Source organism: Triturus cristatus, chromosome 6 (genome assembly GCF_964204655.1).
Source record: "Triturus cristatus chromosome 6, aTriCri1.1, whole genome shotgun sequence".
Taxonomy (NCBI): Eukaryota; Metazoa; Chordata; class Amphibia; order Caudata; family Salamandridae; genus Triturus; species Triturus cristatus.
The window spans coordinates 1313210503-1313236325 of record NC_140589.1 but is presented as its reverse complement, the minus strand read 5'-3'; the positions used below and the strand labels follow the sequence as shown (position 1 = coordinate 1313236325).

Here is a 25823-nt window from a genome sequence, read left to right as displayed (position 1 = left end):
GGTGTGCCATGCCCACAATACACACTGCCCTGGCATACCTCAGCCACCCCTCTAGCTGGGTGCCCTATGCCAGTGGTGTGGGCACGGGTGCATGAGCCCTGTGCCCCTACAGTACCCAGGTCCATTCCTGGGCACTGTAAGTGCAGTGCTGCCATTAAGAGTATATGGTGCTGGGAGGTCGTCAACATGAACTCCACAGCACCATGATGGCTACACTGAAGACTGAGAAGTTTGGTATCAACCTTCTCAGCACAGTAAACCCACACTGATGCCAGCGTGGGATTCACTGTAAGATGCACGACAGAAGGCATCTTAGAGATGCCCCCTGAACCTAACCTACAATCCACGTCTTGTCTGAGGGGCTGCCTAGGCTGCCACACAGCAGACATGTTGCTGGACCCCTGGGTAGAGAGCCATCTGCTCTCCTGGGCCTTCAACAATGCACATCCTGGGTGAGGTGCTAAGTCTCCTCCCCCAGGATGGGCAGGGGAAGCTTAAAAGGCATTCCGCCTTTGTGAGCTTCTCCAGGCCACTTGCTGTACTCAGCAACTGGCCCCTACCGGTTCTGACCCCGACTCTGACGGGAAGACTGGCCGGAAACCCCAAGGAAGGAAAGGGGGTGTGCCAGCCTCTGCCATCCCCACCCCTCAGGTGGGGGAGGCGAGGTGAAGCACATCTCCGGGCTCTCGCCATCTTGAAGATGGGAAGCCCTGACCAATCAGGACTAGGCTACTGCCTCCCTCCCACAGGAGAGTGGCAGGATAGGGGGTGTACCCACCCCAGGGCAGGGACCCATTGGTTCCTGCCCTTTACCTACCTGTAACGCCCCTAAATCTAGTATTTAGGGGCACCCTGAACCTTCCTTCCTTAGATTCCAGATTCCAAAACAGCAAAGAAGATCAAGAAGAAAGAAGACCTGCCGTGCAGCTGCTAACAAGAGGAAGACACCAACTGCTTTGGCCTCAGCCCTACCGGCCTGTCGACCCTCGAACCTGCTCCTGCTAATTCCCGGCATCTCCCGTGTCCAGCAACCTCACAAACCCCTGAGGACCTGGCTACCTTGTGCCTCTGAGCATCTGGGACTCCCACGAGCAGTGGCACTGCTCAAAGCAAGTAACTGACCCCTGGCATCAGCCAGAAACCGCAAACCCTGCACACTCTGCACCCGCTAAGCCTGACCTGTGCTGGAGTGGACAAAGACCCCGAGGACGCCCCTCCCGGCAACTGTGACACCGAATCCGGCACCCAAGGAACCACCTCAACGCTCCTGACGACACCTGCAGCCTCAGAACCAGGGACCCCCCAACCGCGATCAACAGAGGGTAAGATTTCCCGACATCAAAAGGCACCCCTGCACCCAGCGCCTTGCGGCCCCTCTGTGCCCAACTCCTGGGTACCTAACTTTCCTCCAACTACCCAACTTACCTCTCGAAGTGGTGGTCGCACCTGAGGAATCTTCGTCCCCGAGCTTGCAGCCTTTGTTCGTTCTTGAGCTTTTCCATTGCAATCCATTGAGCGCCCGATGGCTCAAAAGCACCCTGCACCCAGCCGCCCGAGTGGCCCTGTGTGGGAGAGTAGGATCTGCTTCACATCGGTACCCCCACTTTTTGCTGGTGTTTCACTGTTTTTCGACCTTAGTCTGGCTGTGGCCCTGCTAATCAGGACTCCAGCCTAGCTGCTTCCTCTCTAAAATGGTTTCCATGTACATTAGGTACATTCCTAATTGGATTCTGGAGTGCCTTATAAGCCCCTAGTATATGGTATACTATGTACCTAGGGCATAGGTACCTCAGTGGCCTACCAGGGGCTGAAGCATGTATTATGCCACCCCTAGGAAGCACTCCAAAATGACACCACAGGTCTGCTACTGCAGCATCTGCAGCCTGGGTAAGGTGGTGCACGCACCCCTTACTGTGGTATAGGCTACCTATATCACTACCATTGCACACACATATAAAACCTATAAGTCACTCTTATGGCAGGCCTTAACAATCCTGAAGGCAGAGTGCTTGGTTTTTATGTGGGGGGTGCCCCTGCAAGAGCAGAGCCCCTCTGCAGCGTTCGGAGTACCTCCTCTGATGCTGTTTGTGGTGCAGCCTGACCATATACTCTTAAGTGCATCATAACCTCGCGGTAAATGCTAACTTTGGACTGGCTGCACGGAAACATGTCGTTTGGTGTTAAACGCTTTGGAATACTACCCCCCCCCCGCCAGTTCTGGCGGCGGGGGTAGCATTCCACCCTTCTAGAGGGAGAGACATGTTCACACTGGTCTACCCAGTAAAGACTTTCTAAAGCCCTGGCATCACAAAATGGATGCCACTGCCACAGACACGTGTCTGGCCTCCTGCTGCTGACCGAAACTCCGTCAGGGGAGGCCTGGACAATAGGTTTCCTGTCCCAAGGAGGTGTAACCACCTCCCCAGACTGGGGGCACACTTGGTGTCCCTGTTCATAGTCCTGTTCAAACCGGTTGCAGGGGCTACCTGCCCCTGCTCTGGCGCGAAACTGGACAAAGGAAATGGGTGTAACCACCCCTCTTTCCAAACCCTCCCATAGGTGGATCCCTAGAGTATGTCCAACCCTCAAACTTAGTATAAGTATGGGAACCCAGTCCTTGAGACTTTAGATTAAATCAAGACACCCGTCAACTCACCTGAAGCACCCGACATCTGTGGGCATTGGACTATCGTGCCCCTGGTCACTGCTAAGTGACCCAAACTCTGTCCCCTCTGCTTTCATGTTCGTTCCATCCTCGATCCAGGCTTGGATCTCTCCGGACACTTCTCCTCTTCACGGCAGCAGCACTTCCTTGCCAGCTCCCAATGAAACCAGCGACGCGACCCGACACCATTTGACACCTATGCACCCGGCTTCCCTGGGTGAGGTAACTCGAGTACTCCGGTGCTCCCATGGGTGTTGGTGCTAGACACCTCTAAGTCCAAAAGGGTTTGCTCGTAGTCATCCTCTAAGTGTCCTTAAACTCTTAATTTCCAACCGCGACTTTCCTCATAGAAGTTAACTGCAATTTGCGGCTGTGTTCACACACTTCATGCGTCCCCCGTGGGTCCCCTGTGTCACTACCTTGGGTGGCTCCTTGTGGTCGAAGCACTTCTACAGGCTCTAGGCCTTGTGTCTAGTTTAGTCGTAGTTCTTATACCACTTTATTGGTATATGGTTTGGTACGCCCCTAGGGCCCAAACGTGTATTTGTGCTTTTACTGTTGAATACTGACTTGTAACTTAAGTTCTTCAAATTCCAGCCTCATAAAGAGACTAGAGGGGTGTGTTTTATCCTAAATACATATATTTTAAATATATACCTGGTGTGGTTGTCCTTTCATTTGGTCATTCAAGAGATTATAGACTGGTAAAACAAGCTGCTTTACATTCCTTCAAGACTTAGCCTGAAGGCTGCTCTCCATAGCTACCACTAGGATAGCTTTCAATAAAGGTTGTCTTTAACCTATCACCATAAGGGGTTGTTTGGACTGATACAAGGTGCCCACTATAACTAGTGGACAGCATATATCAGGCCAACTTCTCACACCCTGGCAGTGCAACTTCTACTCCTACCTACTTCCCCATTTGCCCTGAGCAAGTGACCAGGAGCCCAGCTCCTACAGCCACGTGGCCTGCTAGTCAGCAGCCACCAACCAAGGGCCCCCTGCCTCCCATAGGATAACATTGGTCATTTGATTAGAAAAAGTTTCTAAGTGTCAACTTTTAAAATACCAAAATATTGCTTAAAAATCATAACAGTAACTAAAACGTATTTACTCGCCTGTTTCCAAGAACTGTCCTAGGACTGAATCTAGGATCCAGTCCTGGAGTTAGCAAAGTAATCCTGAAAGTAATCAATTGCATTTAAATTAAAATTCCCATTGAGCTCAATGTATTATTGTGTTTGAAATTGTGTTGCCTATTGCAGCAAACTGTAACTATTGCATTCAAAAGTCAATTGCCTTTTGCAAAGTGTTTAACTAAAGCATCTCATTCTGAGAAAGTATATTTTGATACCTATTGTTGGTTCTAAAATAAAACAACCATCTTTTTTTATATACAAACCATTGGCCTAGAGTTCAGTTCTTGAGTGTGTGAGACCATTTGCTGACTGAGTGTGTACAACAATTGCTTTACACTGTCCTCTGATACTGCCTTACTGCTCGACCAAGCTACCACTTTAGAGAGTAAGGTTATATCTAACTTAAGCCTCTGCCAAACATCTGGAGGCTGTGGACTCTGTACACACTGTACCTATTTGGAAACAGTATATACAGAGCCACTTTCTCACAGACACCACTTAGGATTGATGTGTTTAATATTACAACACACCAGAGTCTTGGGCTTAAGCGCCTTACTATGCGTTATCACAAACAGTGATTCGCTGGAGGTTCACTCGATGCAACATATTCTGTGAATGTGTAAGCAAGATTGTGAAGGGCCAAAGCCAATGAAGTAATGCTTTGAAGGCTTAGTGTATACATGAACATTTAAGTGCGTAGACAGTTGTGTACTCTGTACATTTGCGTCCTAGTGAGTTGATTAAATGTTTAATTGTTTCTAGAGACTTATATTTATTTGGTGAATTTAAGACATCAATTCAAAATGTTATTGCTAACACTGTGAGCAGGAATACAAAATGTGAATATCCCTGTTGTATATTATGTGCTAATCACCATTTGATTTTTTAATTGTGTTTTGTTTCATAGATCCAAATCCCTCCTCAAACGGAGGATGTCCATTGGCTTCACTTCTCGCCAGTTGAAAGGCATTTCTATCATCGCCAGCATGATGTCTGCTGCCAGGATGCGCTTTTGAAACTGAGGAAGATTTCTGATTGGACGCTCAAGCTTGGCAGTCTGGACAGAAGAACAGTCACCTCCATATTGTATCCGCTGCTGAGGCTGAGGCAAGCGTGCTGCCATCCGCAGGCTGTACGTGGAGAATTTTTGCCACTGCAGAAAAGGCAAGCTCAGCATTTGTTTAATATCAATCATTAGGCCATTTGTGACTGTTGTGTAATGTTTCAAAGATTTTTATAAAGCTGTATCGATGAAAATATAAATTTGTGATGTATGTTAACAAGAATACATTGTCTTGAACAGAAATGGAAGTTATTAGCGTAAGGAAGCAGCTGCAAAAGGACAACGTGGACAGGTGTATATCAGAGGCCTCTGTTCTCTGGTAACCTATCAGCTCTCTATCAGTCTGTTGGAGCTTCATGAAATCCTTCTGCAGGCCATCGGGGGGATGCTGGTGTGGGTCCTCACAGACAACACAGCCACACTGTGGTACTGCATCAGGCAGGGCTAAATGGAGTCCTGGATTCTGTGTCACCTTTGAAGGTGGCTGGATCAGTAGCAGATCTTCCTGGGAACCAATCATCATGCTTAGTACTTAAACACCATAGCAGAGTAGCTAAGAAGGCTTTGGCTGTTGGGCTACAGATGGCATAATTGAGGTGGCCTAGAGCATCTTCAAATAGTGGTGCGTGCCCTGCTTAGATCTGTCACCACTGTTGAGAAAGTGCAGTTTCAATTAAAAATACTGTGCCCTGGATGGGGAATTAGAGTATTTCGAAATGCATTAGAACTTGGGTTGGTTGAGGGATTGTGCAATGGGGTGATGCTCTTTCTATGGATATGTATACAAGGCTCGCTTCAATGTCCTACTGTTTTCACTGTTTTACAAAACAATAAAATTCTTTTTAAAAAAAAAAAAAATACTGTGCCCTAGAGTTTCCTCCAGGAAAGTCACTAGGAGACCCATTCCAACTTCAATGGGACCTAAGTCTCTTGTTCCCACAGTTAGCTCTCCTGCCTCAAGTTGTGATGAAAGCCAGGAGCGACAGGTTCCACATCGTCTTAATAGTTCCAGACTGGGCCAGGACAGTGTTGTACCCAGAAATAATGAGCAGGAGCTTTTTCCTTCTAATCCTGTTACCACTTTAGGGGGACTGCCTGTCTCACAAAAGGGTGTAGGTACCTGCACTTGAATCTCTTAAACCTACACCTTCATTTCTGGAAAGTGACAACTGAGCTCTTTCAAATTGCCACCTGAGGTAATGAATGTCATTTTTGCAGGTAGTTGATTCTTGAATGAAATTCATTTATAGTAGTCATTAGAAGACGTTTATGATCTGGAGTGGGATAAGTCAACTTGATCCTCTACAGGCCAAGATTTCTGATGTATTGTTGTTTTTGTCGTGGGCCCAGCAAGATTTTTCTTTGGGCACGGTTAAAGGATACAAGTTCTCCATTTTCGCCCTCTAAAGCATTACCGCAATGTAACCTCAATTTGGTCCTCGCGTTCCTTATCGGTATAACATTTGAGCCTATACTATTTGCTCCTAATGTCTTCTGACAATCAAAGCAGTCTTTTTCTTCATGATCATTTTTTTGTGTGAGTGAACTGAAGCTCTATTGATTCAACCCCCATCTATACAACTTCCTTTACAGAATAATTTGTGCTGAAGACTATGGCTGCGAGTCTGGTTAATGTATTGCTCTTTCATGTCGGACAGTCAATCACCCTACCCCCTTTTTCACTTTCCACACTTTCCACAGTCTTCTAAAGAACAGGAGAGGCCTCCTTGGCTTGACCTTGATAGAGCCTTGGAGTTTTTCATTGATCGCAAGAGGGACCACACTGGAGACTGCAATCATTTTGTGTTTTTTGGGGGGGGAACCTTAAAAGGTAAATCAGTGTAAAAGAGGATTCTGTAACAGTTGATCATCTTCTGAATAAAGATATGGTACACATTGGCCAAGAAAGAACTCCCTGAAGGCCTGCTGGCTCATTCCATCACACCTCAGGCTGCAAAAATGGCACTGGCAAGAGGAGTGTCTGTCTTGGACATCTGACAAGCGGAGGTGTGGGCGTTGATGCATGCGTTCACCAAGCACTACTGACTTTGCAGTTAGCTCTGCAGTGAGGGCCATTTTGCCCCCTTAGAAGTACATGACGTTTTGGTTTGAATCCATTCTTCAGTCTCTCCCCCTTTTGATAGGCACTCTTTGGTACTATTGTAAATGTAATAAATCTATGGTTTGAAGTATCCAGCATAACTACAAGCTACGTACCTTCAGTCTTCTGGTGGTTACTCTATGTAACCTCAGAGTCCTCAAGACCTTCTTGCCCCTCCCTGGTCTGTGGCGTGGATATCTGCACATTAAAGTCCTAAGTTAGATATCAGCATACTTTCATTGAGAATTTGTTTAGACTGATCCTCGACTGAGGGCACAGAAGACAAGAAAATAAAATAACTGACATCACTGTGCAGGGATGGTTCCTAAATAACATAACAGTTGTGTATGAAAGTGGGGTCCCACTACCCTATTTGTTTTCAGAGGACTGCTGTGGAACCAGAGCTGGTATCTCCTTGAAAGCCACTCACCTGAGGTCTAGATCTCTTGCTAGAAGAGCTGTATACCTTCCCAACTTGGAGAGGGAAGGAGCCTGCTAAACCTACAGGAGGAATGACTGTTCAGGAAGGATGGAGGTGCAGTCCGTCCCCTCTCAGCTGGGTGTCGAGAAGAGTGGTCTTCTGGAGAGAGAACTGTTGGACTTGAGCGCCACATGGCCTTCAGTGGTCAGGTACCTACAACCAGCACTTAATTTGTGCCTCTGGTTTCTGGTTCTTAGCACTGGTGCATATTTTACAGGGCTGGGTCTATTGGACTATTGGATTGTTCTCTGGGTGGGGGGCCCTGTAATTATTAAAAATAAATGTACCTGTCCTATTCTCGGATATTTGCCTGGTATGTCTCCAGAGGATGGCCCACCCAGGCATGATGACTGCATCACATTCGTGATGTCAGCAGTGCACGCTTGCCTTTCCCTAAGGAGCGTCATTATTTCAATTGGAATTATTTATGTGGTTGAGGGTGAGCTGATGGGTGAGCGGGGAGCGAGGCAGGCTGGGAAAGTCTCTGCACGCCGGAGAAACGAAAAGTGCGCAGCATGCTATAACAGCTCGCACACACTGACCTGAAAGTGAATCCAGCGGAAGCCGGCTGGACTAATTTATTCAGCCTTTTATGCCTCGTGGCCTTGGTCCACAACCACCCCGGTCTCACATCGGTGTACAGTGCACAGGCTACTCTTCACTGGCAGCACTGTATAAAAACTGGCAGCATGCAGCACCGACATTCTAATTGCTGTACTGCGTGAGCCTAGCAGTGGCAGCCTTACAGGGAGCAAATGGGCAGCAGGCCAAGCTGAACTTTAGAGGCCCGCCTGGTCCACAAGCGTGACTGTGAACTGCCTGCTATGACCAGCCATCATCACATTACCCCTCCCTCACTGAGCAGGTAAGATAACCAAAGTGTGGCACTTGGCAACGTGTGGCACAGCCTAGATTAAACATTTATTTAACAAGCATTGGCATAGCCAATAGGTCTCGCCTTTGGGACCTTATAAGTGTTTAGCCATGCAACAGTTGATGTTGTTGCACCGAGGACATTGTGCTGCATAACTAAATACTTATAAGGTCCCAAAGGCGAGACCTATTGGCTATGCCAATGCTTGTTAGGTGATGCAAGATTGTCAATACTCAACTTCATAGGGTCTGACAGCTGTTGGGAGCGTGGTCAATGTTCTGATGGATCTTATATTTTGAAATGATTATTTACAGCAACATGAAAATGCTGGATGCATCTGCACAGTGCCACACTCAACTTATTAGAGACATCCAGTATTCTTCAATTTTCACTGCTAATTGTGAGGGCCACTGGAATAATGAGATTACGTGGACGCTTCTTTTTCCCCCCCAGATAAACATGTATTTGCCGCATTGGCCACTTAATCCATCCGTTGCATTATCTGTAGATGTAAGCAAAACAAGTGTTTCTAGCTCAAAATGATCACAAGTTACTAAAACATGGCAATGTGTTCACGAGCAACGGAAGGCCCTGTTGCATAGGTTCACTAGTATTTGGTTGTCAAACTAGCATTAATGAAGTTACATTTTTGCCCGACAGTATAACCATCTTTAAAAAGTATAAAATAATCAAGTGATAACAAAACGTGCTGCATAATTAGCAATTTCATGCTGCATAATTTATTCAACCATGCCTCAATCCAATATTCCACTGTCACATCATTTCGGTAACCCTCCTGATTGAAGTACCTGCTTGTCACACAGGCATTATAGTGAACGTGGGGAGTATTCTGCTGAGGCAGGAATGTAATGCTCTGATCACCAAGATCAAATGAAGGGCACTCCTGCAGGGTTGTGGATAGCACGGGCACCTGAAGAGTCAATTCAAGCAGCCACCCAAAGGAATAGTATTTAAGACTGTGGCGCTGCATTATTGTACAAAGACAGGCCTGTGCGCGTGAGGGGCAGGTGCCGGGTTGCCAGGTGAACTGTTCAGCACACCCCCAGCATCGATGTGAGTGCTTAGGAAGTGGCGAGGCAGGTGACAGGCACAACCAGCTCACTGCATTATTATGCAAGGGCAGGCCTGTGCGCGAGAGGGGTAGGCGCCGGTTTGCCAGGTGAACTGTTCAGCACACCCCCAGCATCGATGTGAGTGCTTAGGAAGGCGTGAGGCGGGTGATGGGCGCAGCGCATCTCAGTGAACGAACCAATGACAGCCCTGTGCTCGTGACTGGCGCAAAGCGGGTGACAGTCACAACCAACTCACCGCATTCGTTGGATAAGCCTGTGCGTGACACCTCGAATGACAACCCGGTGTGTGTCGTATACATAAAAAAAAAAACAATCTCTGAGAACCACACAATTGTAGTGTAGAAGAGCGACGCAGAAATGAGAGGGCACGTTTTAAATAAAAAGAAAAAACAAAGGAAAGCTTCGCTGGGAGGTGGTCATTCTTTGCTGAGAAAAGGTTCCGGCAGCAAAGAGTCATTTACAGGAGGTGTCGAGGGACAGCCTGACCTCAAAAAGGAACTTGCAAAGACAAGCAGGAAGTGGGATAAGGGAGGGGGGTAGGGCACGTTGCGCGCACTAAGGCGGAGAGAGGCACGCAGGCTGGCAAATGGTGTGGACTTTTGCGGCCGCTTTGATGTTCTCAGTGGCCGCGCGGCTCACTGAGAACATCAAAGGGGCCGTGAAAGTGATCACGCAGGCTGACAAATGGTGCCCGCGCCCGGCGCACATGCACTATAGCTGGAAGCCTGCAAAAAGCCACTAGTTTGCACTTCCAAAACCGCTTACTAAAACTCTCGCCAGAGCAGCGCTAAAGCGCTGGCTCAGGCGAGACCGAAAAAGCGCACATCATGACTTTTTTGTTTTGCAGTTTTAAATAGGATGAACATGGGGAGACAGCTGTCACCTGCTTTCGGTGGTGCCCCATCCTATCCCCTCTCCTGTCTGACCCCCTCCCCCCCACCACATTAATCTTTCTCACTAATAATTACAGTGGAATGTTGTTGCACCTGGTTGCTGATGCACAGGAGATAACATGGCAAGCTAGAGGCTTGATGTGAATGTGCTTGGTTCAGACTTGCTGATGGGGTAAGATTTGTAGTAGATGGGAAGCAACAACACTTGTCTTCTTCACAGTGATAGCATGCAGCTGCTTAGCTGTTTCTGGTGCAATGTAACACTGGCATCTGTGATTCTGGAGATGTGAGCAAGCGCGCGTCAGCTTAAAATGCAAGTGACTGCCAAACGATTGAATAACAAGGCCCCCGACTTCCAATAGAAGTCATAGAGCACAACATGTACTGGATCTGACAAGTTAGGTGGAGTAGGTGCAGTGGCATCAGAAGCCAAGTGTTTTGCGACTCAAGGCACCCACATTTTATCCATATTTAACTATCCAACCAGTGTACTGAGGACCCATTTTTCTTGTTTGGTTGACCAGGGCCCTCGGAATCCAGGGTACGCTTCTGGATGTGAACCGTGAAGTAAGATCAGTGCTTAATTCGAGCCGGTGGTTGCAAGTTGCGCCACCACCACTTATTTTTGGGCACTAGCACTTATTTCTTCTTATTACACTTTGTCCCAGAACAAAAGAGAGAAAAACACAAAAGGAGGTTAGGAGGATAAGAAGAAAGATGGAACTACAGTGACAAAGAGAGGAAGCAAATGTAAATTGATACTTGTATAGCGCACTACTCACCCACAAGGGTCTCAAGGCGCTTGTACGAATACCGCTGTGGAACCCATCCTGGCTTTCCCTGTGAGGCGTCCACTCCTGGGCACCCTCAAGGTGGAGGCCAGGCATCCTTAGCGTTGTGGGGGCCGTTGTGGAGATTAAGCAAGCTATTGCCCAGAGTTGCAGAGTGGGACTCCATGATTGGAATGGCACCGAGGCGAGAATTATCAGGTCCGTGGAATTTTTGAGCCCAAGACCCGCAGAGGCGGGGAATTGAACCCTGGTCCCGGGCTAGACCTCTGCATCAGGGTCTGCCGCTCTAATCATTGAGCCACACTTCTCCACTTCCAGCAGAGGAGACAAAGAAGGTGTAGGTTTGAGATATCGGGACAGGGAGTGTCTGGTGATGCGTTAAAGATGCATGAAGGGTGCTCAAGACTACCCACCCTTCGTATATGGTACCATGACTTTCTGCAGCGGTGGCGCAGCTTCTGATCAAAACTTTTAGCCATGTCTGAACTGGGGTGGCAGAGTGGGCTAATGAACGGTGATGGATCAAACCCAGATCTGTTGACTGGGTGTGAGTGTTTGATTGGTTCTGATGCTCCGTCCATCACCACCCCCTTTTGTAAAACTTTTAGCCAGGCACTTATTATTTTGCAAAATTAGTACTGCCTACAACACATACATTAGTACCCTTTGAAAATATGCGCTCTTTTGTTGTCACTGTATTTGATTTCTGTGAACAGCACACCAGTGTCATTTTCTCCTTCCAACTGCAACTCATCAGATGTGTGTTACCATAATAAAACTAATTCAGTTTTGAAGGCTCCACAATTGTCAATGGTTTTAAGTATTATTCTTAACCAATTTAATGTTACACAGTTCATTTATCTGTAGGAATAAAAAGCTGAGTTGGTCTTACCAGTATTGAAACTTCTGACTTGCAGTAACACCTGAAATCATCAGCAAGTGCTTAGTCCTATTGTCAGCAGAATATAGTGCTTTTTGTATGGCTCTTTTGATTTGATATTTTTTGTTTTTTGAATTTCTACGGTTTGTCTGATAGTGCTGCATGTCGAAGGAAGAGTAAAACCTATTGTACCATATTGCCAGCCTCTAAGCAGTGCATTTTCCTGTTCTTCATGTTGCATAATAAAGGTATGTTCTGCTGGATGTATATAACTGCATCACCTTCTGTTACCTCCCAGGAACCAGATTGGATCTGGAAACTTGCAGTAGCTCTCGCACACCAAAAGGTGGTGCCAATGAAGTCCGCACTGCTTCTGTATGTGACAACACAGACCCGCATTTAGGCGCCACCATTGCACGCTGATGTCAGTTCCTCTTTTTCCATGCTCTTTGACGCAGATCTGGTACTCCTCTCCCAACTTTTCGATGTAGTTACCAACTCTCAAAATTCAGGATACATGGTGCTAGGCATACGTCTCTCCAAAGTCGAGTGGTTTCAAGCCGCGCCATACCTGTGAAAGCAGATGCCAATCCAGAACTGGCACGATGTTTGTCTTTCATGTCTGAGCACGGTTCAGGACTTGAAGTCATGTAACAAATGTTTCCTGACGCATTCAAAATGTATTAGGAGCCCAAGGCCAAGCTGTGCATTACAGAACAAAAGAAAAAAAATGAGTCACACTTAGTCCCAAAGTCATTTGTCGTCCTATGCCCAGTCTCCATTGTCAGGCAAGTTCCAATTAAAGTTGGGAGATAAGACATGGTACAAGTTTAACGTCCTGAAAGGGTGCATACCCTTCCTGCTTTAGCTCTAAAGAGCGGTTGCGCAGTCGGTGCTCAAAAGGCCCGACTTCTCTGCAGTATCAGGCTCCGACCCAATTCTGGTCCTGGCACCAATGTGCCCTGAATTTCCCTGGCCATCAACAACTAAGCAGGTTGATGCCTTTAGGTAGGTCATGCTGCAGTAATTCAGAACAGTTTGGTTCCCTCCGGCATGCCTTCATGCCACATGGATACATTGGGAGCTCCGGGCAAAGCTGTGCCATCCGGTCCTCCTGTACTGTCTGACCCAGTTCAGATTCCATCCTGTCCTCTGCCGCCATAGCTCTACAGGCTTGCCACTTAACCCTAGATCAGCATTGGCACTGGTTCTGAGGGCGCAGCTCCCAAGTCTACACAGGTTCAAATGCTGGATCTGGTATTGACCTTGGCGTATTCTCTGCTTATGTTTCTGTTTGAGTTTACAAGGGCCCAACCTGCGTATGTCAAGGACTCTGCACCATTTCCTTTATCACGGCGCTGTTATTACAAGAATTTGGAAACCATTTTTGGATCTCACTTTTATTGGCCTGGGCCTTGAGTGGGGTCCCCTTAACCAGAACAACGATTAGGAAGAGGATCAGCATATTCATCGCCCTACCCCCAGTTATGCGGGTGAGGACCTCTACTTGGACATGCTAAATACTAGTGACCTAGACATCCAACCTGAAAATGCCCTTAATTCTCTTTTGGGACCTCCAGTAAAGACAGTGTAATGATAGTTTCCAGGGTTGCATGTGTCCTGGACTTGCAGCTACCGTATTTTGCCACTAAAGCCAGTTTACTTATTGTAGTCTAAAAACACAAGTCTTCCAATTCTGAGTTCAATAATGCTTTAACTGAGTGTTTGATTGTGACTTGGTCCGATGCTTATTCTGGTCCTCATGTGAGCCATCTAATTGCTCGTTGGCATAGGCCTCCACATGGTGGATGCAGCCTTTATGACACTCAGATGGTTCAGGCTTCCACTAGTAAGATCAACCCAAAGGACTTTGCTTCAGCACCCTCAGTGAAGAGTTAAAAAATATTGACACCTTGGGTAAATGTGTGTTTTCTTCTGTTTCATTGACCTTTTGGTCTTTGAATGCTGTGTACCATTTGCGTCGCTCTGCCCATTCCTTATTGGATATAATAAACAAGATTTTGCCTGCTCTCCCGGAAGACTTCAAATGTTTTTTGCACAGACTGTGTATGATGGCCAGGATGCGGCCAATTGCTTTTTCATGATCGCCTGAAAATAACAGACTGTTTTACCTATGCTGTTGACATTAGTGTGGTTATCCAGCAGCATACCTGCATGAGGAAGGCCAGATATTCTGGAGATGCCCAGGTGTCTTTGATGGACATGTCATTTGATAGAGCCAGGTTATTTGAGTATAAGGCGGATTCATTGCTGGAGTGCTTCAAAGACAGCAAGGAAATGGCTTGCTCTTTAGGGTGGCACTTTACTCGCTCACCAACAACCCTACCAATACAGGAAATTCTAGGGTTTCTTAATGCACCTTGCCTGTCGTCAGCCTGCCAAGCAAGTCCGCCCTGGCCTTTTGTGGATCCAGGAACAGGGGCTGTGACTGATGACATAACCAGCCTCAAGGGCAGCATTCCACTTCATCTTCACCTGCTGCAGGTGCTACCAAACCACTTTAGTTCCCACTTGTCCAGTCACCTGAGCCCGGTAAGGGGCAGGGTTAAGTTTTGTTTGCATGCCTGGTGGTCCATTACTACAGAGTGATCGGTTCTTAAAGTTAGCTATGCCCTTCTCCTGTTGTCCATTCCCCCCTCATCCCTAACCCCACCAAATTAGTAACCCAAGTGTGTCACAAGTGGAGGTAGGGCATGCTCTGAAACTGTCCACAGATGTTCAGTCCTTACTCACCAAGGGTGTGATCGCTGTGGTGCCTGAAGCAGAGAGGGCCACATAATACTACTTTTGTTTTATTCCCTTCGCATGAAGGACAGAGGATTAAGACCTATTTTTAACCTTAGGCTTTTGAATACCTTCCTGATGGAGAGATTCAAAATTCTGATGTTGGCCCAGGTTCTGTCGACCTTTGACCCCAGACTGGATGGTTTCCCTGCACCAGCATTATGAATTCATTCTTAGTCCACTGAGCCTTACTTCTCTTCCCCACTCCAATGGGTAGTCACTAAGGTGATGTTGGTGGTCATGGCTCAACCTCACAGGTTGGGGTTATAGGTCTTCCTGTACTACAACAACTGGTTCTTGAAGGCACCATCTCTGAGCTAGTCTCAGACTTCTGAGCTAGTCTCAGACTTCTGACAAATGACTGTTTAGTTACTGTCTGCTTTAAGCTCTGGGATTTTCCATTAGTTATTCGGAACTCACACCTTCAGTCTGTGCAGTGGATCTCCATAATAGGGGTAATTCTGGACACAGTAGCAGAAAGAGCCTTGCCACTCCTGCGTGATATGATTCCATTTTTTCAAGCACAAGCCAGTGTTTCGGTGGTTTTGAGGATTTTTGGTCTGGTCTTGTACATCCTGCTGTGCTTCATACTCGTTCACACATGCAGGCTCTGCAGTGGGCCCAACAATGCAGGTTCCTGTTGGATCAGATTTGTATCTCGATTGAGAAATCCCAGGACTTCCAGTGGCAGATGACAGATCCCAATCTGTTGTGTGGTAGACAGTTTTTCTAGTCCCTACTGCATATCACAGTTGTGACAGATGTATTATCTCTACGCTGGGGAGGTCACCTGCTCAATTTGGAGATCAGAGACATCTTGATGAAGAAGCAGTATAACATCAGTCTTCTTAAGCTGCAAGCCATTCGCCTTGACCTCAGGCATTTGCCTTCTGGCTACAGAAGATCTTCCTCTGTATTTTTTGACATTTTGTTGAACTCTTTTGAGCTTTGCTCCTGGTGTGCCATGATATGTCTCCTGCAAACCTTCATGATTTAAACCTTGCAATGATTGTCACAGGCAGCTGTTCATGTCTGACCCCCCACCTGGTTTGATTCTGGGGTCCGGGCACGACTCCAAAGCCTGCTCCCAGTGCAAATCAATGCACCTTAAAGCATTTCGGGAGTGGGTGATGAAGCTCCTGGTGGTACAGCAAAAGAAGGCTCTGTGACATTCCGGTTTCTGTGGAAGATCTCTGGCCCGCTCCCAGAGCCATTCTCTTAGCAGATCGTCTTTCTGCTCCAAGACGCCCTGGTTGAAGTCTGATAGGTCGAAGAAGCATCATTTTTACCCGCTCAACCTCGCACTTCTAGGCCTCGCTCCTGCACTCCATATGTGGATCCGGCGTTGGGCCCGCTCAACACTAACCCGAGTTCCCTGGTGCCATAGGGATGGCCTCCCAACTTAAAGAGTATTATGATGCCATGCATGCCATCTTTGGGCTACCAACTCCCTCTGGCCCGCCTTTAGGCCCCCACGGAGCTAAGAGGTTCACCCGCTGGGATACCATTGATGTGTTTGCCCTCGGTGCCAGCCGGGTCCTCTAGATCCGCCCCCGGATCTGGACTGATGCTGCAGAGTGTGCTTCCATCCACCCTGGCTTCACCTACCCTGGCGCCACTCGATATAGAGCTGAGAATTATCCCAGGCGCCAACCCAGCACCACTCGACATAGAAGCCAGCTCAATTCAGGCCTTACTAATCCATGGACTTTCCGATGATTGATATGCTCTACCCCCTGAAAAGGAAGTTGAGGAGCAGCTGACCCTGATGAGGATAAGTAGTATAAGGAACTGGGCGATGACAGACTCAGGCATGTGCTCCTCTTAGGCTTCGCAGGAAGGCTCTTCTTTCGCCACTGTGCTGCGCAGGACGGCAGAGATCCTCATTCTTCAGCTGCCATCTGTTGAGGTCTAGACTAATGTCCTGATGGAGGTGCTTCAGCCTGTACCCAGCTCGTCTGAGCCCATGCTCCCATTTAATGAAGCCCTCACCAGTGTTCTCCTGGGAGCTTGGGTGAAACATTGTAAAGGGGCACTTGTGCTCCAAATGAATGACCGCTGACACCATCCTGTCCCTGTTGACCAGCACCCCTCCCCTGGGAGCCTGGTGGAGCAGGACTCAACAGTGAAGGTCAACCATAGCTTGTTCCCTAACACCCCACCGGATAGGGAATCTAGGAGGCTGGACCTTTGGGAAGCTTATAAATTCTTCCACAATCCTTGCATTGTGGTCGGCGAATACCATTTGCCTCTTGGCCGATATTCCCATGTGTTATGGGACTCTGTGTCGCAGCTGCTTCGCCTGCTGTCTAAAGAGGGTGGCACCATCCTCAACCAAGCTTTGGTGGATAGCAGGGATGCAGCAAAGTTTCCATCTGGTGCGGACATGTTTCCATAGACTCCCGGCATAGAGATATGGCTTTTATGGTGGCGCTGTGTTGCCACTACTGGTTGTGGTCCACTGGGTTCTCTGGGGTTGTCCAGTCATCACTGATCGACATGCCCTTTGATGGCTTTTATGGAACACCCTCCCTCTTCATATCAAGGCCAGTCCCACCCTCCTGACGTTTAGGAAGCTAGTAAAGACATGGCTCTTCAACCAGTAACCCCTCCTCTTCACTGCTCTTCTAGCATTCAGAGCGCCGAGACACCCCAGGGTATTTGTGCGCTATATAAATTGCATAAATAAAATAAATAAATGGCTCCTGCATTTTTGGTGACAAGGCTGATGCGGCACTCAAGCACTTTTGCAATAGCAGGCTTACTGGCAGATCCCTTGGGCTCTCTCTATCAACCTGGATGCAACAGCCTGTCCTTTTGCCCCTGACATGGAAAAGGCAATTTTGGACATCCGCAGTACCAGCCGTACCCGGTCTAGCAGCCTGTCCAGTTCTTTTGGGAAAGAGGCCATTGAGCCCAAAGAGGAAGCAGGAGCCACTCCCAGCATGCTACCCAGTCCCCTGCCCCTCCGGCTGCAAGAGTTTCCAAAACTCTTTAGTGTGCCCTTCATCTAGCACAGCTAGTGGCAGGATCAGACACCACCTGCCCCAGTGGTTGGCAGATACATCCGACAAGTGGGTTCTCCAATTCATCCAGAAGGTGTATGCCATTCCATTTGTGGAAAGACATCAACCTCTCCCACCAGACCAGGAACAGCTGATGAAGGATTATTTCTCCTTACTCAGTCAGGAAGTGCTGGCTCTTTTGGCCAAAGAAGCCATCTAGAGGGCGCCTGTACTAGGGCGTGGTTGTTAATCCTGCTACTTTCTGGTGCTGAAAATGGGTGGAGGCCTCTGCCCTATACTATATCTGTGCCCTCTCAACTTCCTTTTGAGAAAAGAGAAATTCAACATGCTCACGTTGGCTCAGGTTCGGTCTGCCCAAGATCCTGGAGACTGAATGGTAGCGCTTAACCTGTAGGACTTGTATTTCCATATCCTGTCCTACCGGTGCTACTTGGATTCGTGGTGAGCCACAAGCATTCCAGTTGACTGAGCACCCATTTGGCCACACCAGTGTCCCTTAGTTGTTCACAGACTGATGGTGGTGTTTGCAAAACATCTGCAGAGGCAAGAGGTTCCTGTCTCCCCCTACATCGACTACTGACTGTTGAAGGCAGGCTTGCCCTAGGCAGTCCTCATCCATCTCCAAACTACAGTGAACCCTCTGCATTCGCTGGGGTTCACTATCAACATGCTGAAGTCACACCTGGCTCTCTCTCAGATGGTGAGAGTGACTCTGAGGCTGCTTGGTCTTATTGCCCCTCCATCTTGCTTGTAATACATGCCCGATAGCAAATGTGGGCTCTGTAGTGGGATCTGAAGTCCCAATGGGTGCAGCATCAGGGAAACCTTTCCGATCGGGTCTAGATATCTGAGGAAACTGTAAAAGATCTGCAGTGGTGGCTGACAGATTGCGGTTGAATTAAAGGGAGACTCTTCCTTCTTCACCCAGAGATGACAGTGGTGAGAAATGTGTCACTCCTGGGAGGGGGGCGGCCACCTGAGACAGGTCGAGAGTAGAGGACTTTGGTCTCAGGTAGATTCTCAGCTTTATATTAAAGTGTTAGAGTTGAGGGCTATTTGCTTTTCACTGAAAGACTTTCTTCGGTCTATCAAGGGACAGCTGGTTCAGGTTTTCAATGACAACACCACCGCCACGTAGTATTGCAACAAACAGTGCGGCGTGGTGTCGTGGACCCTGTGTCATGAGGTTCTGTACCACTGGATTTGGCTGGGGAGCCAGGATATTTTCCTGGTTGTGCAGCACCTTGTGGGATCTCTGAACATCAAGGTGGACAAACTCAGTTGTTGCTATCTCGTGGATCACGAATGGCATCTACATCCAGAGATGGTGCAAAGTCTCTTCTGAGACTGGAGGAGGACCTTGGCTTGATCTTTTTGCCACCGCTGAGAATGCGCAATGTCAGCACTTCTGCGCGCTGGAGTTTCCAAATCGGTTCTCGCTTGGAGACTCGTTCTGCCTCGAGGGGAACTCTGGACTCCTGTACAACTTTCCGCCAGTACCACTCCTGCCTAGAGTTCTTGAGAAGATCAGGACCGGCCGAGCCCAAGTCATCCTAGTAGCTCTGAATTGAGCATGGCGAGTATGTTATTTCAAACTCTTGAGCCTGAGTATCTGTCCTCTGGTCAGTCTGCCCCTTCGAGAGGTTCTCCTGTTGCAGCAACAGGGCAGGCCCCTGCATCTGAATCTGCGCACACTCCACCTTCACGCCTGGAGATTCAGCAGTGACAACTGAGCATTTTCGATCCCCCTCCTGAAGTTTGCAAAGTCATCTTGGTAGCCAGACGTCCATCCACTAAAACATTTAACGGCTGCTTTTGAGATACGTTTGTTTCTTGGTATTGCTTATGTAATGTGGACCCCTATCTGCACCTCTGTCTGAGGTTTTGCTATTTGTTCTATCTTTAGCCCAGGAAGTCCTTGCCTTGGGCATTGTTAAGGATTATTTTCAGTTTTTTTGGCTTTTCTCTTACTGCGAGATCAACCCTCTCTCTTCAAGTCACCAGTTGTGACTCGGTTTTTTAAAGTATTACATTTATTCCTGCCTACTCTCTTTGTGGTGGCACATTTGGACCTTAACTTGGTTCTTAGATACATCATGTGTTCTCCCTTTGATCCCCTACATAGCTGTTTTCTGCAGCTCTTGACCATCAAAATGGTTTTCCTAGTGGCCGTCACAGCTGCCAGGAGTGTCAGTGAGCTTCAGGCTCTGTTGGTGCATCCCCCATACACCAACTTCTTCCCTAACATACTGATCCTTTGGATGCATGCCTATTTTCTCCTGAAGGTGGTTACCCCCTTTCATGTTAAGCAGAGCATTACTCTGTCTGCTTTCTACACTCATCGTATCAAGGAGGAGAAGAGAGTCCATCATTTGGACCCTAAGAGAGTTCTCTCCTTCTGTTTTATTCGCACCAAAGATGATCAGGTGAATGGTCAACTATTCATTGGGTTCACCGGAGTGAAGAAGCGGAATGCCGTGCAGAAACTGACTATCTCCGGATAAAATACGCTCTGCATAAAAATCTGCTATGCACTGGTGAAGAAGCAAACCCGAGGGCTGGCAGGCTCACTCCACCCGGCAGGTACCACTGCGTTAGTGTGTTGGGTTCTTCCCCGAATATCTGCCAGGTTGCCATGTGTTCATCCCTCCATACGTTCACAAAGCACTACTGTTTGAACAGTCGGGTCTGTGGTGATGGGCATTTTGGGTGTTCAGTCCTCCAGGAACTTTTGGTCTAAGTCAGTTTGCAGTTATGCCTCCAGGGAGGTATTGCTTGGGTATCTATTCTGAGGTGGGGAATCTGTGGTTAAAGGTGTCCATCAGATGAACAAATGGCTTACTTTCTGTAAATGTCCTATGCTTTTTCTGGTAGAGACTCTATCTAAGTGCAGATTCCACTGACCTTCCTATCGTCCCTATCTGCCAACTGGGCTCTTCACCTGAAAGATCCCATAGACACTGCATGCTGGTTTAAACAGTACATTGGTTTTTACATGGCTTTGTGTTTTTGGCACAGAACTAGTTATGAAAGATACTGATGTCAGTGTGCCAGGGTGGCGCCAAATGGGTACTGCGACTTCACTTCTGGCACATAGCCGAACAACTCCACCTACTGAAGAGCAGAGGTACTGCTCAAGATTTTCCAGATCCATTCTGACGCCTAAGGAATATTCCAAGGTGGGGAATCTGCAGTTATATAGAGTCTCTACCGGAAAAAGCATTACCAAAGGTAAGTAACTAGTTTATTAATCTCTTCAAACTGTGAACACAATAGTAGTCTGTGAATTTTCGTTTTTTTCCGTACATTTTGAAGTTCCATATTTTATAAATCTCATGGAATTTTAGTTGCTGTTTATTATTGTTGCAGTACCATGACCATGGAGGAACTACTAACATCACTTCAGAAGAAATGTCGAACAGAGTGTGAAGAAGCCCATCGGCAGCTGGTATGCGCGCTTAATGGCTTAGCTGGTATCCATATTATTAAAGGTAAAAGCAGCTCATTAAGACTGAATAAATCCAGTGAACACTGTAACTGAGTTATATGTAATGTAGCTCTTCTGTGCATTTAAAGGTGGAATCTGCTTAAATGTGTTTAGTTCATGCATCATGAATGAATCATAGTTTCCAACCAATTCATGGATTCTTTAAGGGCTCTAGTCATGACAGATTACTTTTGAGGAATCTGAGAAAGGATAGTTCAAAGCATATATCATGAGGCACAGCAGATCAGCCATTTTGATTTTTGATTTTGTTTTGTAGAGTTTTGCATAGTGCACACTTGGCGTAGGATGACTTCAGAGTGCTCAATGAATTGCAACATAAAATAGCATCACAGAATGCAGGCATTCTGAACATAGGTAAGATCATAATAGAGGAGGAAAAGCAAACTGCATTCAGTGGAGAGTGTGTTGTGCATAAAATACAAAAGGCTGAATACTTTGGTGTTGCCGCCCTATGGCACGCATGCACGTAGGTTTTTTCCGGTTGCAAACGGCCCGGTTCATATAATCAGGACTTTTGCGACTGGAAAAATGCACTTTCCTATGTACCATACCCATTTTAAAATTCAATAACCTAATACCGAATCACAAAATGGGTTAGTGATTCAGTATTAGGAAGGGACATGTTAAGGGCGTCCCTTCCTAATAGCGACTCGCAGTGCTATGTACAAATGTTTTGCGACTGAAATGTGGTTGCAAAACATTCATATGTACCACCTATGTGGTAACAAATTCACAAAGGGGTGGGGTCTCAAGGGGACCCCTTCCCTTTAGTGAATGCATATGAAAACATTTAAGAGCAGGCAGTGGTCCCATGGACCACTGCCTACTCTTAAGAAATGAAACTGAAACGTTTCATTTTTCTTTTTGAAACACATCCCGTTTTCCTTTAAGGAAAACGGGCTGCATTTAGATTTTTTTTTGCTTTATTTAAAAGCAAACACTGACATGGTGGTCAGCTGTCCCCAGCAGGCGACCGTCCCTGTATTTTTAGCGATTCCCAGTGGGTCGCAAATTGCACCCTACCTCATGAATATCAGTGAGGTAGGTCAATTTCAACCCCATTAGGAATCGCTAAATGTGTCATGGACACTTTAGTACATAGGTGTTTGCGATTTCCTAATAACAAATCAAAAATATTTGCTATTAGGAAGTCGCAAAATAAAAACCTACGTACATGTGACCCTAAAGTGATGTAAACAAGATTTGGTGAATTGTTCAGAAAATTATTCTATAAACAGAGGCTTTCACAGTTTCATTTTTCAAACAATCTGCTTTTTTGAAGTTGATGTTTTGACCCAGAAATCATAAATCAGAGTATGCCTTTCTCAGGAAAAAGGTCAGTTAAGATATTTTGTCACCAAACTTGAAATTGTAAAAAAGACCAGATATTTATGGTTAAAACATTCCAACACACCTGGCAGTAATAGGAGCTGATTTTGAGAAAGACTTTGAACTGTGTGTTTGCAGTTCTACAAACGATGAACATAGATTCAAACTTCCAAAGGCAAGAGCAAGCTACTTTATTGGCGACCAGGGCCTCAGTGAGGGAGAACAAGGTCCTTTCTGACTGATTTTCTTTTGGAGGGGAACCTGTGAGGGTTGCTTGCTGTCACCTCCCCTGTTCTTGCTGGTAATGAAGTGATTTCTAAATATATTACCCAAAAGATGCTTGTATACAAACCTGCTTTCATACCCAAACTGCCCTTGATGATCTGTCGAGAGGCAACTTCAGTGAATGCATGGATAAAAGCACACTGCCACAGTAATAACAAGAAAGGATGAATCAAGAGGTCTTTTCCTTGATTGTTATGATTCTTATTCAAAGTCTTCTTGACCAAAAAAAGAACAGTTCAGCGCAGATAGCGTGTTTCGCCCAGTTATGGGCTTTATCAGGGCCAAAGAGAATTCATATATTTATTCGCAATTCCCAAAAGAAGAAACGTTTCACAATTTGTCCAGGTCCATTCATGACTTTCGTGTGCACATTTCTGTGGGTCGCAGAGGGCAAGAATCTCAAAAAGGTTTTTTGGGGCTGCACAACGTTTCTTTCACATTCGTAATATCATGAGATTGGTTTCTCTCAGTTCATTCTAATATCTGAGGCCTTGTTCAGCCATTCGGCATTGCTCATGTTCGGTGTTCTTTAAAGTTTGTTCAACATGCATGGACATGGACAACTTGTGAAACGTTTCTTCTTTGGGTCACTTTATACCCAGGCTTCGTTTTGATTTCTCCCACCGCCGGGTCCCACATTTACCCCACTGCGTCAAGTGACAAACCTAGGAATTGTCTTTAAAAACTTATGGCCATTAATCAAATCAATTAGGTTTTCAAACAGTTCAAAGTACACATCATGCCTTGTAACTAACTGCACTGCATTTGGAGCTATCTAAAATCCCAATTATTATACTGCTCACATTAATTGTAGTGTAAATATATGCTCAATTGTGCTGGGTTTTAACTATTGTTATATTGATATTGTTTTAAAGCATCTGTTTATAAGATAAGCCTCTAATAAAGCATTTTGAATTACTTCCTTGCTCGCTGACTTTAGCAAAGAGTAAATGAGCTACTATAATCTCAAGACAAATTATGCCTAGCCTTTAAATATCTTGAGTGTTAACTCCCTGTTAAGGAGCTGAGTAGTGAACGTTTATGTAGAGGTTACACTAGAACAGCAACCAAACTTTATGCATTTTGGCCAAAAGATATGGCCAGATCACATTTAGAACATTTAAAACACATTGCTATGGTGTTAACTGACTTGCATGTTTAACTAAATTCAGCTACGTCTTGTCTGAAATTGACAGTGCCCACCCAAACCAAGCATTCTAGAATGCAGAGGTTCTGTGCTGAGCAAGACTTAACACAATCTGGGCATATGGCCCAGAACTGTAGATGATGTTTCCTGGCATGCACATGGAATAGTAGAGCAGATACATTCAATAACCCTTGAGCAATAGAGGAAACGTGAAGTTCTGTCTGACTCTATGCTAGAGAAACGAGGCAGACCACTGGAGAGTGTAACCTTCACATTTGTAAAAATAACTCACGATTGCCATTACAGTGAAAGAATGGTATTGAAGTATTTTGACTTGTCTAGTTTAAAACTTTGCATCCATCATGCATTAACTAGACTGACATTTCTAATGGATATTTCTAACTACATATTCCTTACCTTTTTAAATTTCCCCAGTCACAAGGCCGGATCTGAATTTTTAAACAGCAATTTCTCCTTCATTCTGGTATGTGGCACTGTCTAATTTCGTGCCAGCCTCGCACTGCCTCGGAAATGGTGTGAGCTGCATACAGGCAACACCCATATATATGCGGATAGTTCTTTTATTTCAGTCACCTTCAGTGGCATTTCCCTTGGTATAGTATACCAAGGGAAATGCCTCCCAATACACACATCTAAGATCATGGACCTTACATCGAGCCACAATTGTAGGAGTGGAGATGTTGGTCACAGATCGGTATGATATTTGCCTGTGTTGTTTAGGCTCCAGGCATAACTGTTATACAACAGATTCTCCCCAATTTACCCAATCATAGCTCAGAAAGTGAAACTCTGCATCTTAGAAAAGTCGTGTTTGAATCAACGTTTCCACTAAATTAGCAGGACTGCTCCTGTGCCCAGTCCCGATCTCGTTCCAAGTCATTGGTTAAGTCTAAATCACACCTTAGGTGGGGAAAAAGGCAAGTGTTATTAGTCTCCCTTTCACCACTCCCATGCAAGAGAGAAGCATGCAGTCAACACTCCACAGGTTGTCATCTAACTCTGAGCCCATTACGAGGTCATGATGATGAAAAGGAGGATGCACGCAACTTAGGGGTCTATAAACATCTGAGACTGAATGAAAATTTATATCCGGAACACCCATGAAGAAAAGTGCCCTATTCTTGGTTGTTGACTGCAAAGCAGCAGAAGTACTTGTTTTACAGCCCCTCATTGTTGAGACAAAGGCCATCTTGTTGACTGAGATCTTTCAGTCTGGGCCTATCACGTCAGAGCCTTTGCTGAGATTTAGTGAGACTCTTAATGACACCCTGATGACCTCATGGACAAAGCTGTATTCTGCTCACCCTGTTAGTTGTCCAGTGGTGTAATTTAAACCACCCGCAGAAGACCTGAGCGTTCTTACTAAACATCTGAACCTATGAATGTTCAGTTGTTCAAATGTTCAAGAGCAAGGTCAACCCAAATGCATTCCCTTCTCCGCCTTAACAATAGGCAGTCAAAGCACATTGATGCATTTGGCAGAAGAGTATTTTCCTCCACAATCTTGGCCATTCAGTACCTAAAGAGTGTCTGTATCCTGAGCCATTATACACATACCCTCTGGGACATGGCCTTTGAGATCCTGTCAGCCATCTGTGACGAGTTCAGGAACACCCTTTCCCAAACAATTCCAGATGGCAAGACCATGTAAAATGTCTCGAGGGCTGGCATTAAGTCAGTGTACCATGTGGGTCTTGGACTCCTGTGTAGTGATCAAGCGC

The 25823-nt window shown here is 46.4% G+C and overlaps 1 protein-coding gene across 1 annotated transcript in view; it reads left to right on the top strand.

Annotated features, from left to right (window-relative positions):
* SHPRH (SNF2 histone linker PHD RING helicase) overlaps positions 1 to 25823 on the top strand; it is a 763974-nt gene that overhangs the window by 377359 nt on the left and 360792 nt on the right. Inside the window, exons 13-14 of the mRNA XM_085612283.1 lie at positions 4712 to 4968; positions 21182 to 21303. Coding sequence (XP_085468409.1) covers positions 4712 to 4968; positions 21182 to 21303 — 379 coding nt within the window. The remainder of the gene's footprint in view (positions 1 to 4711; positions 4969 to 21181; positions 21304 to 25823) is intronic.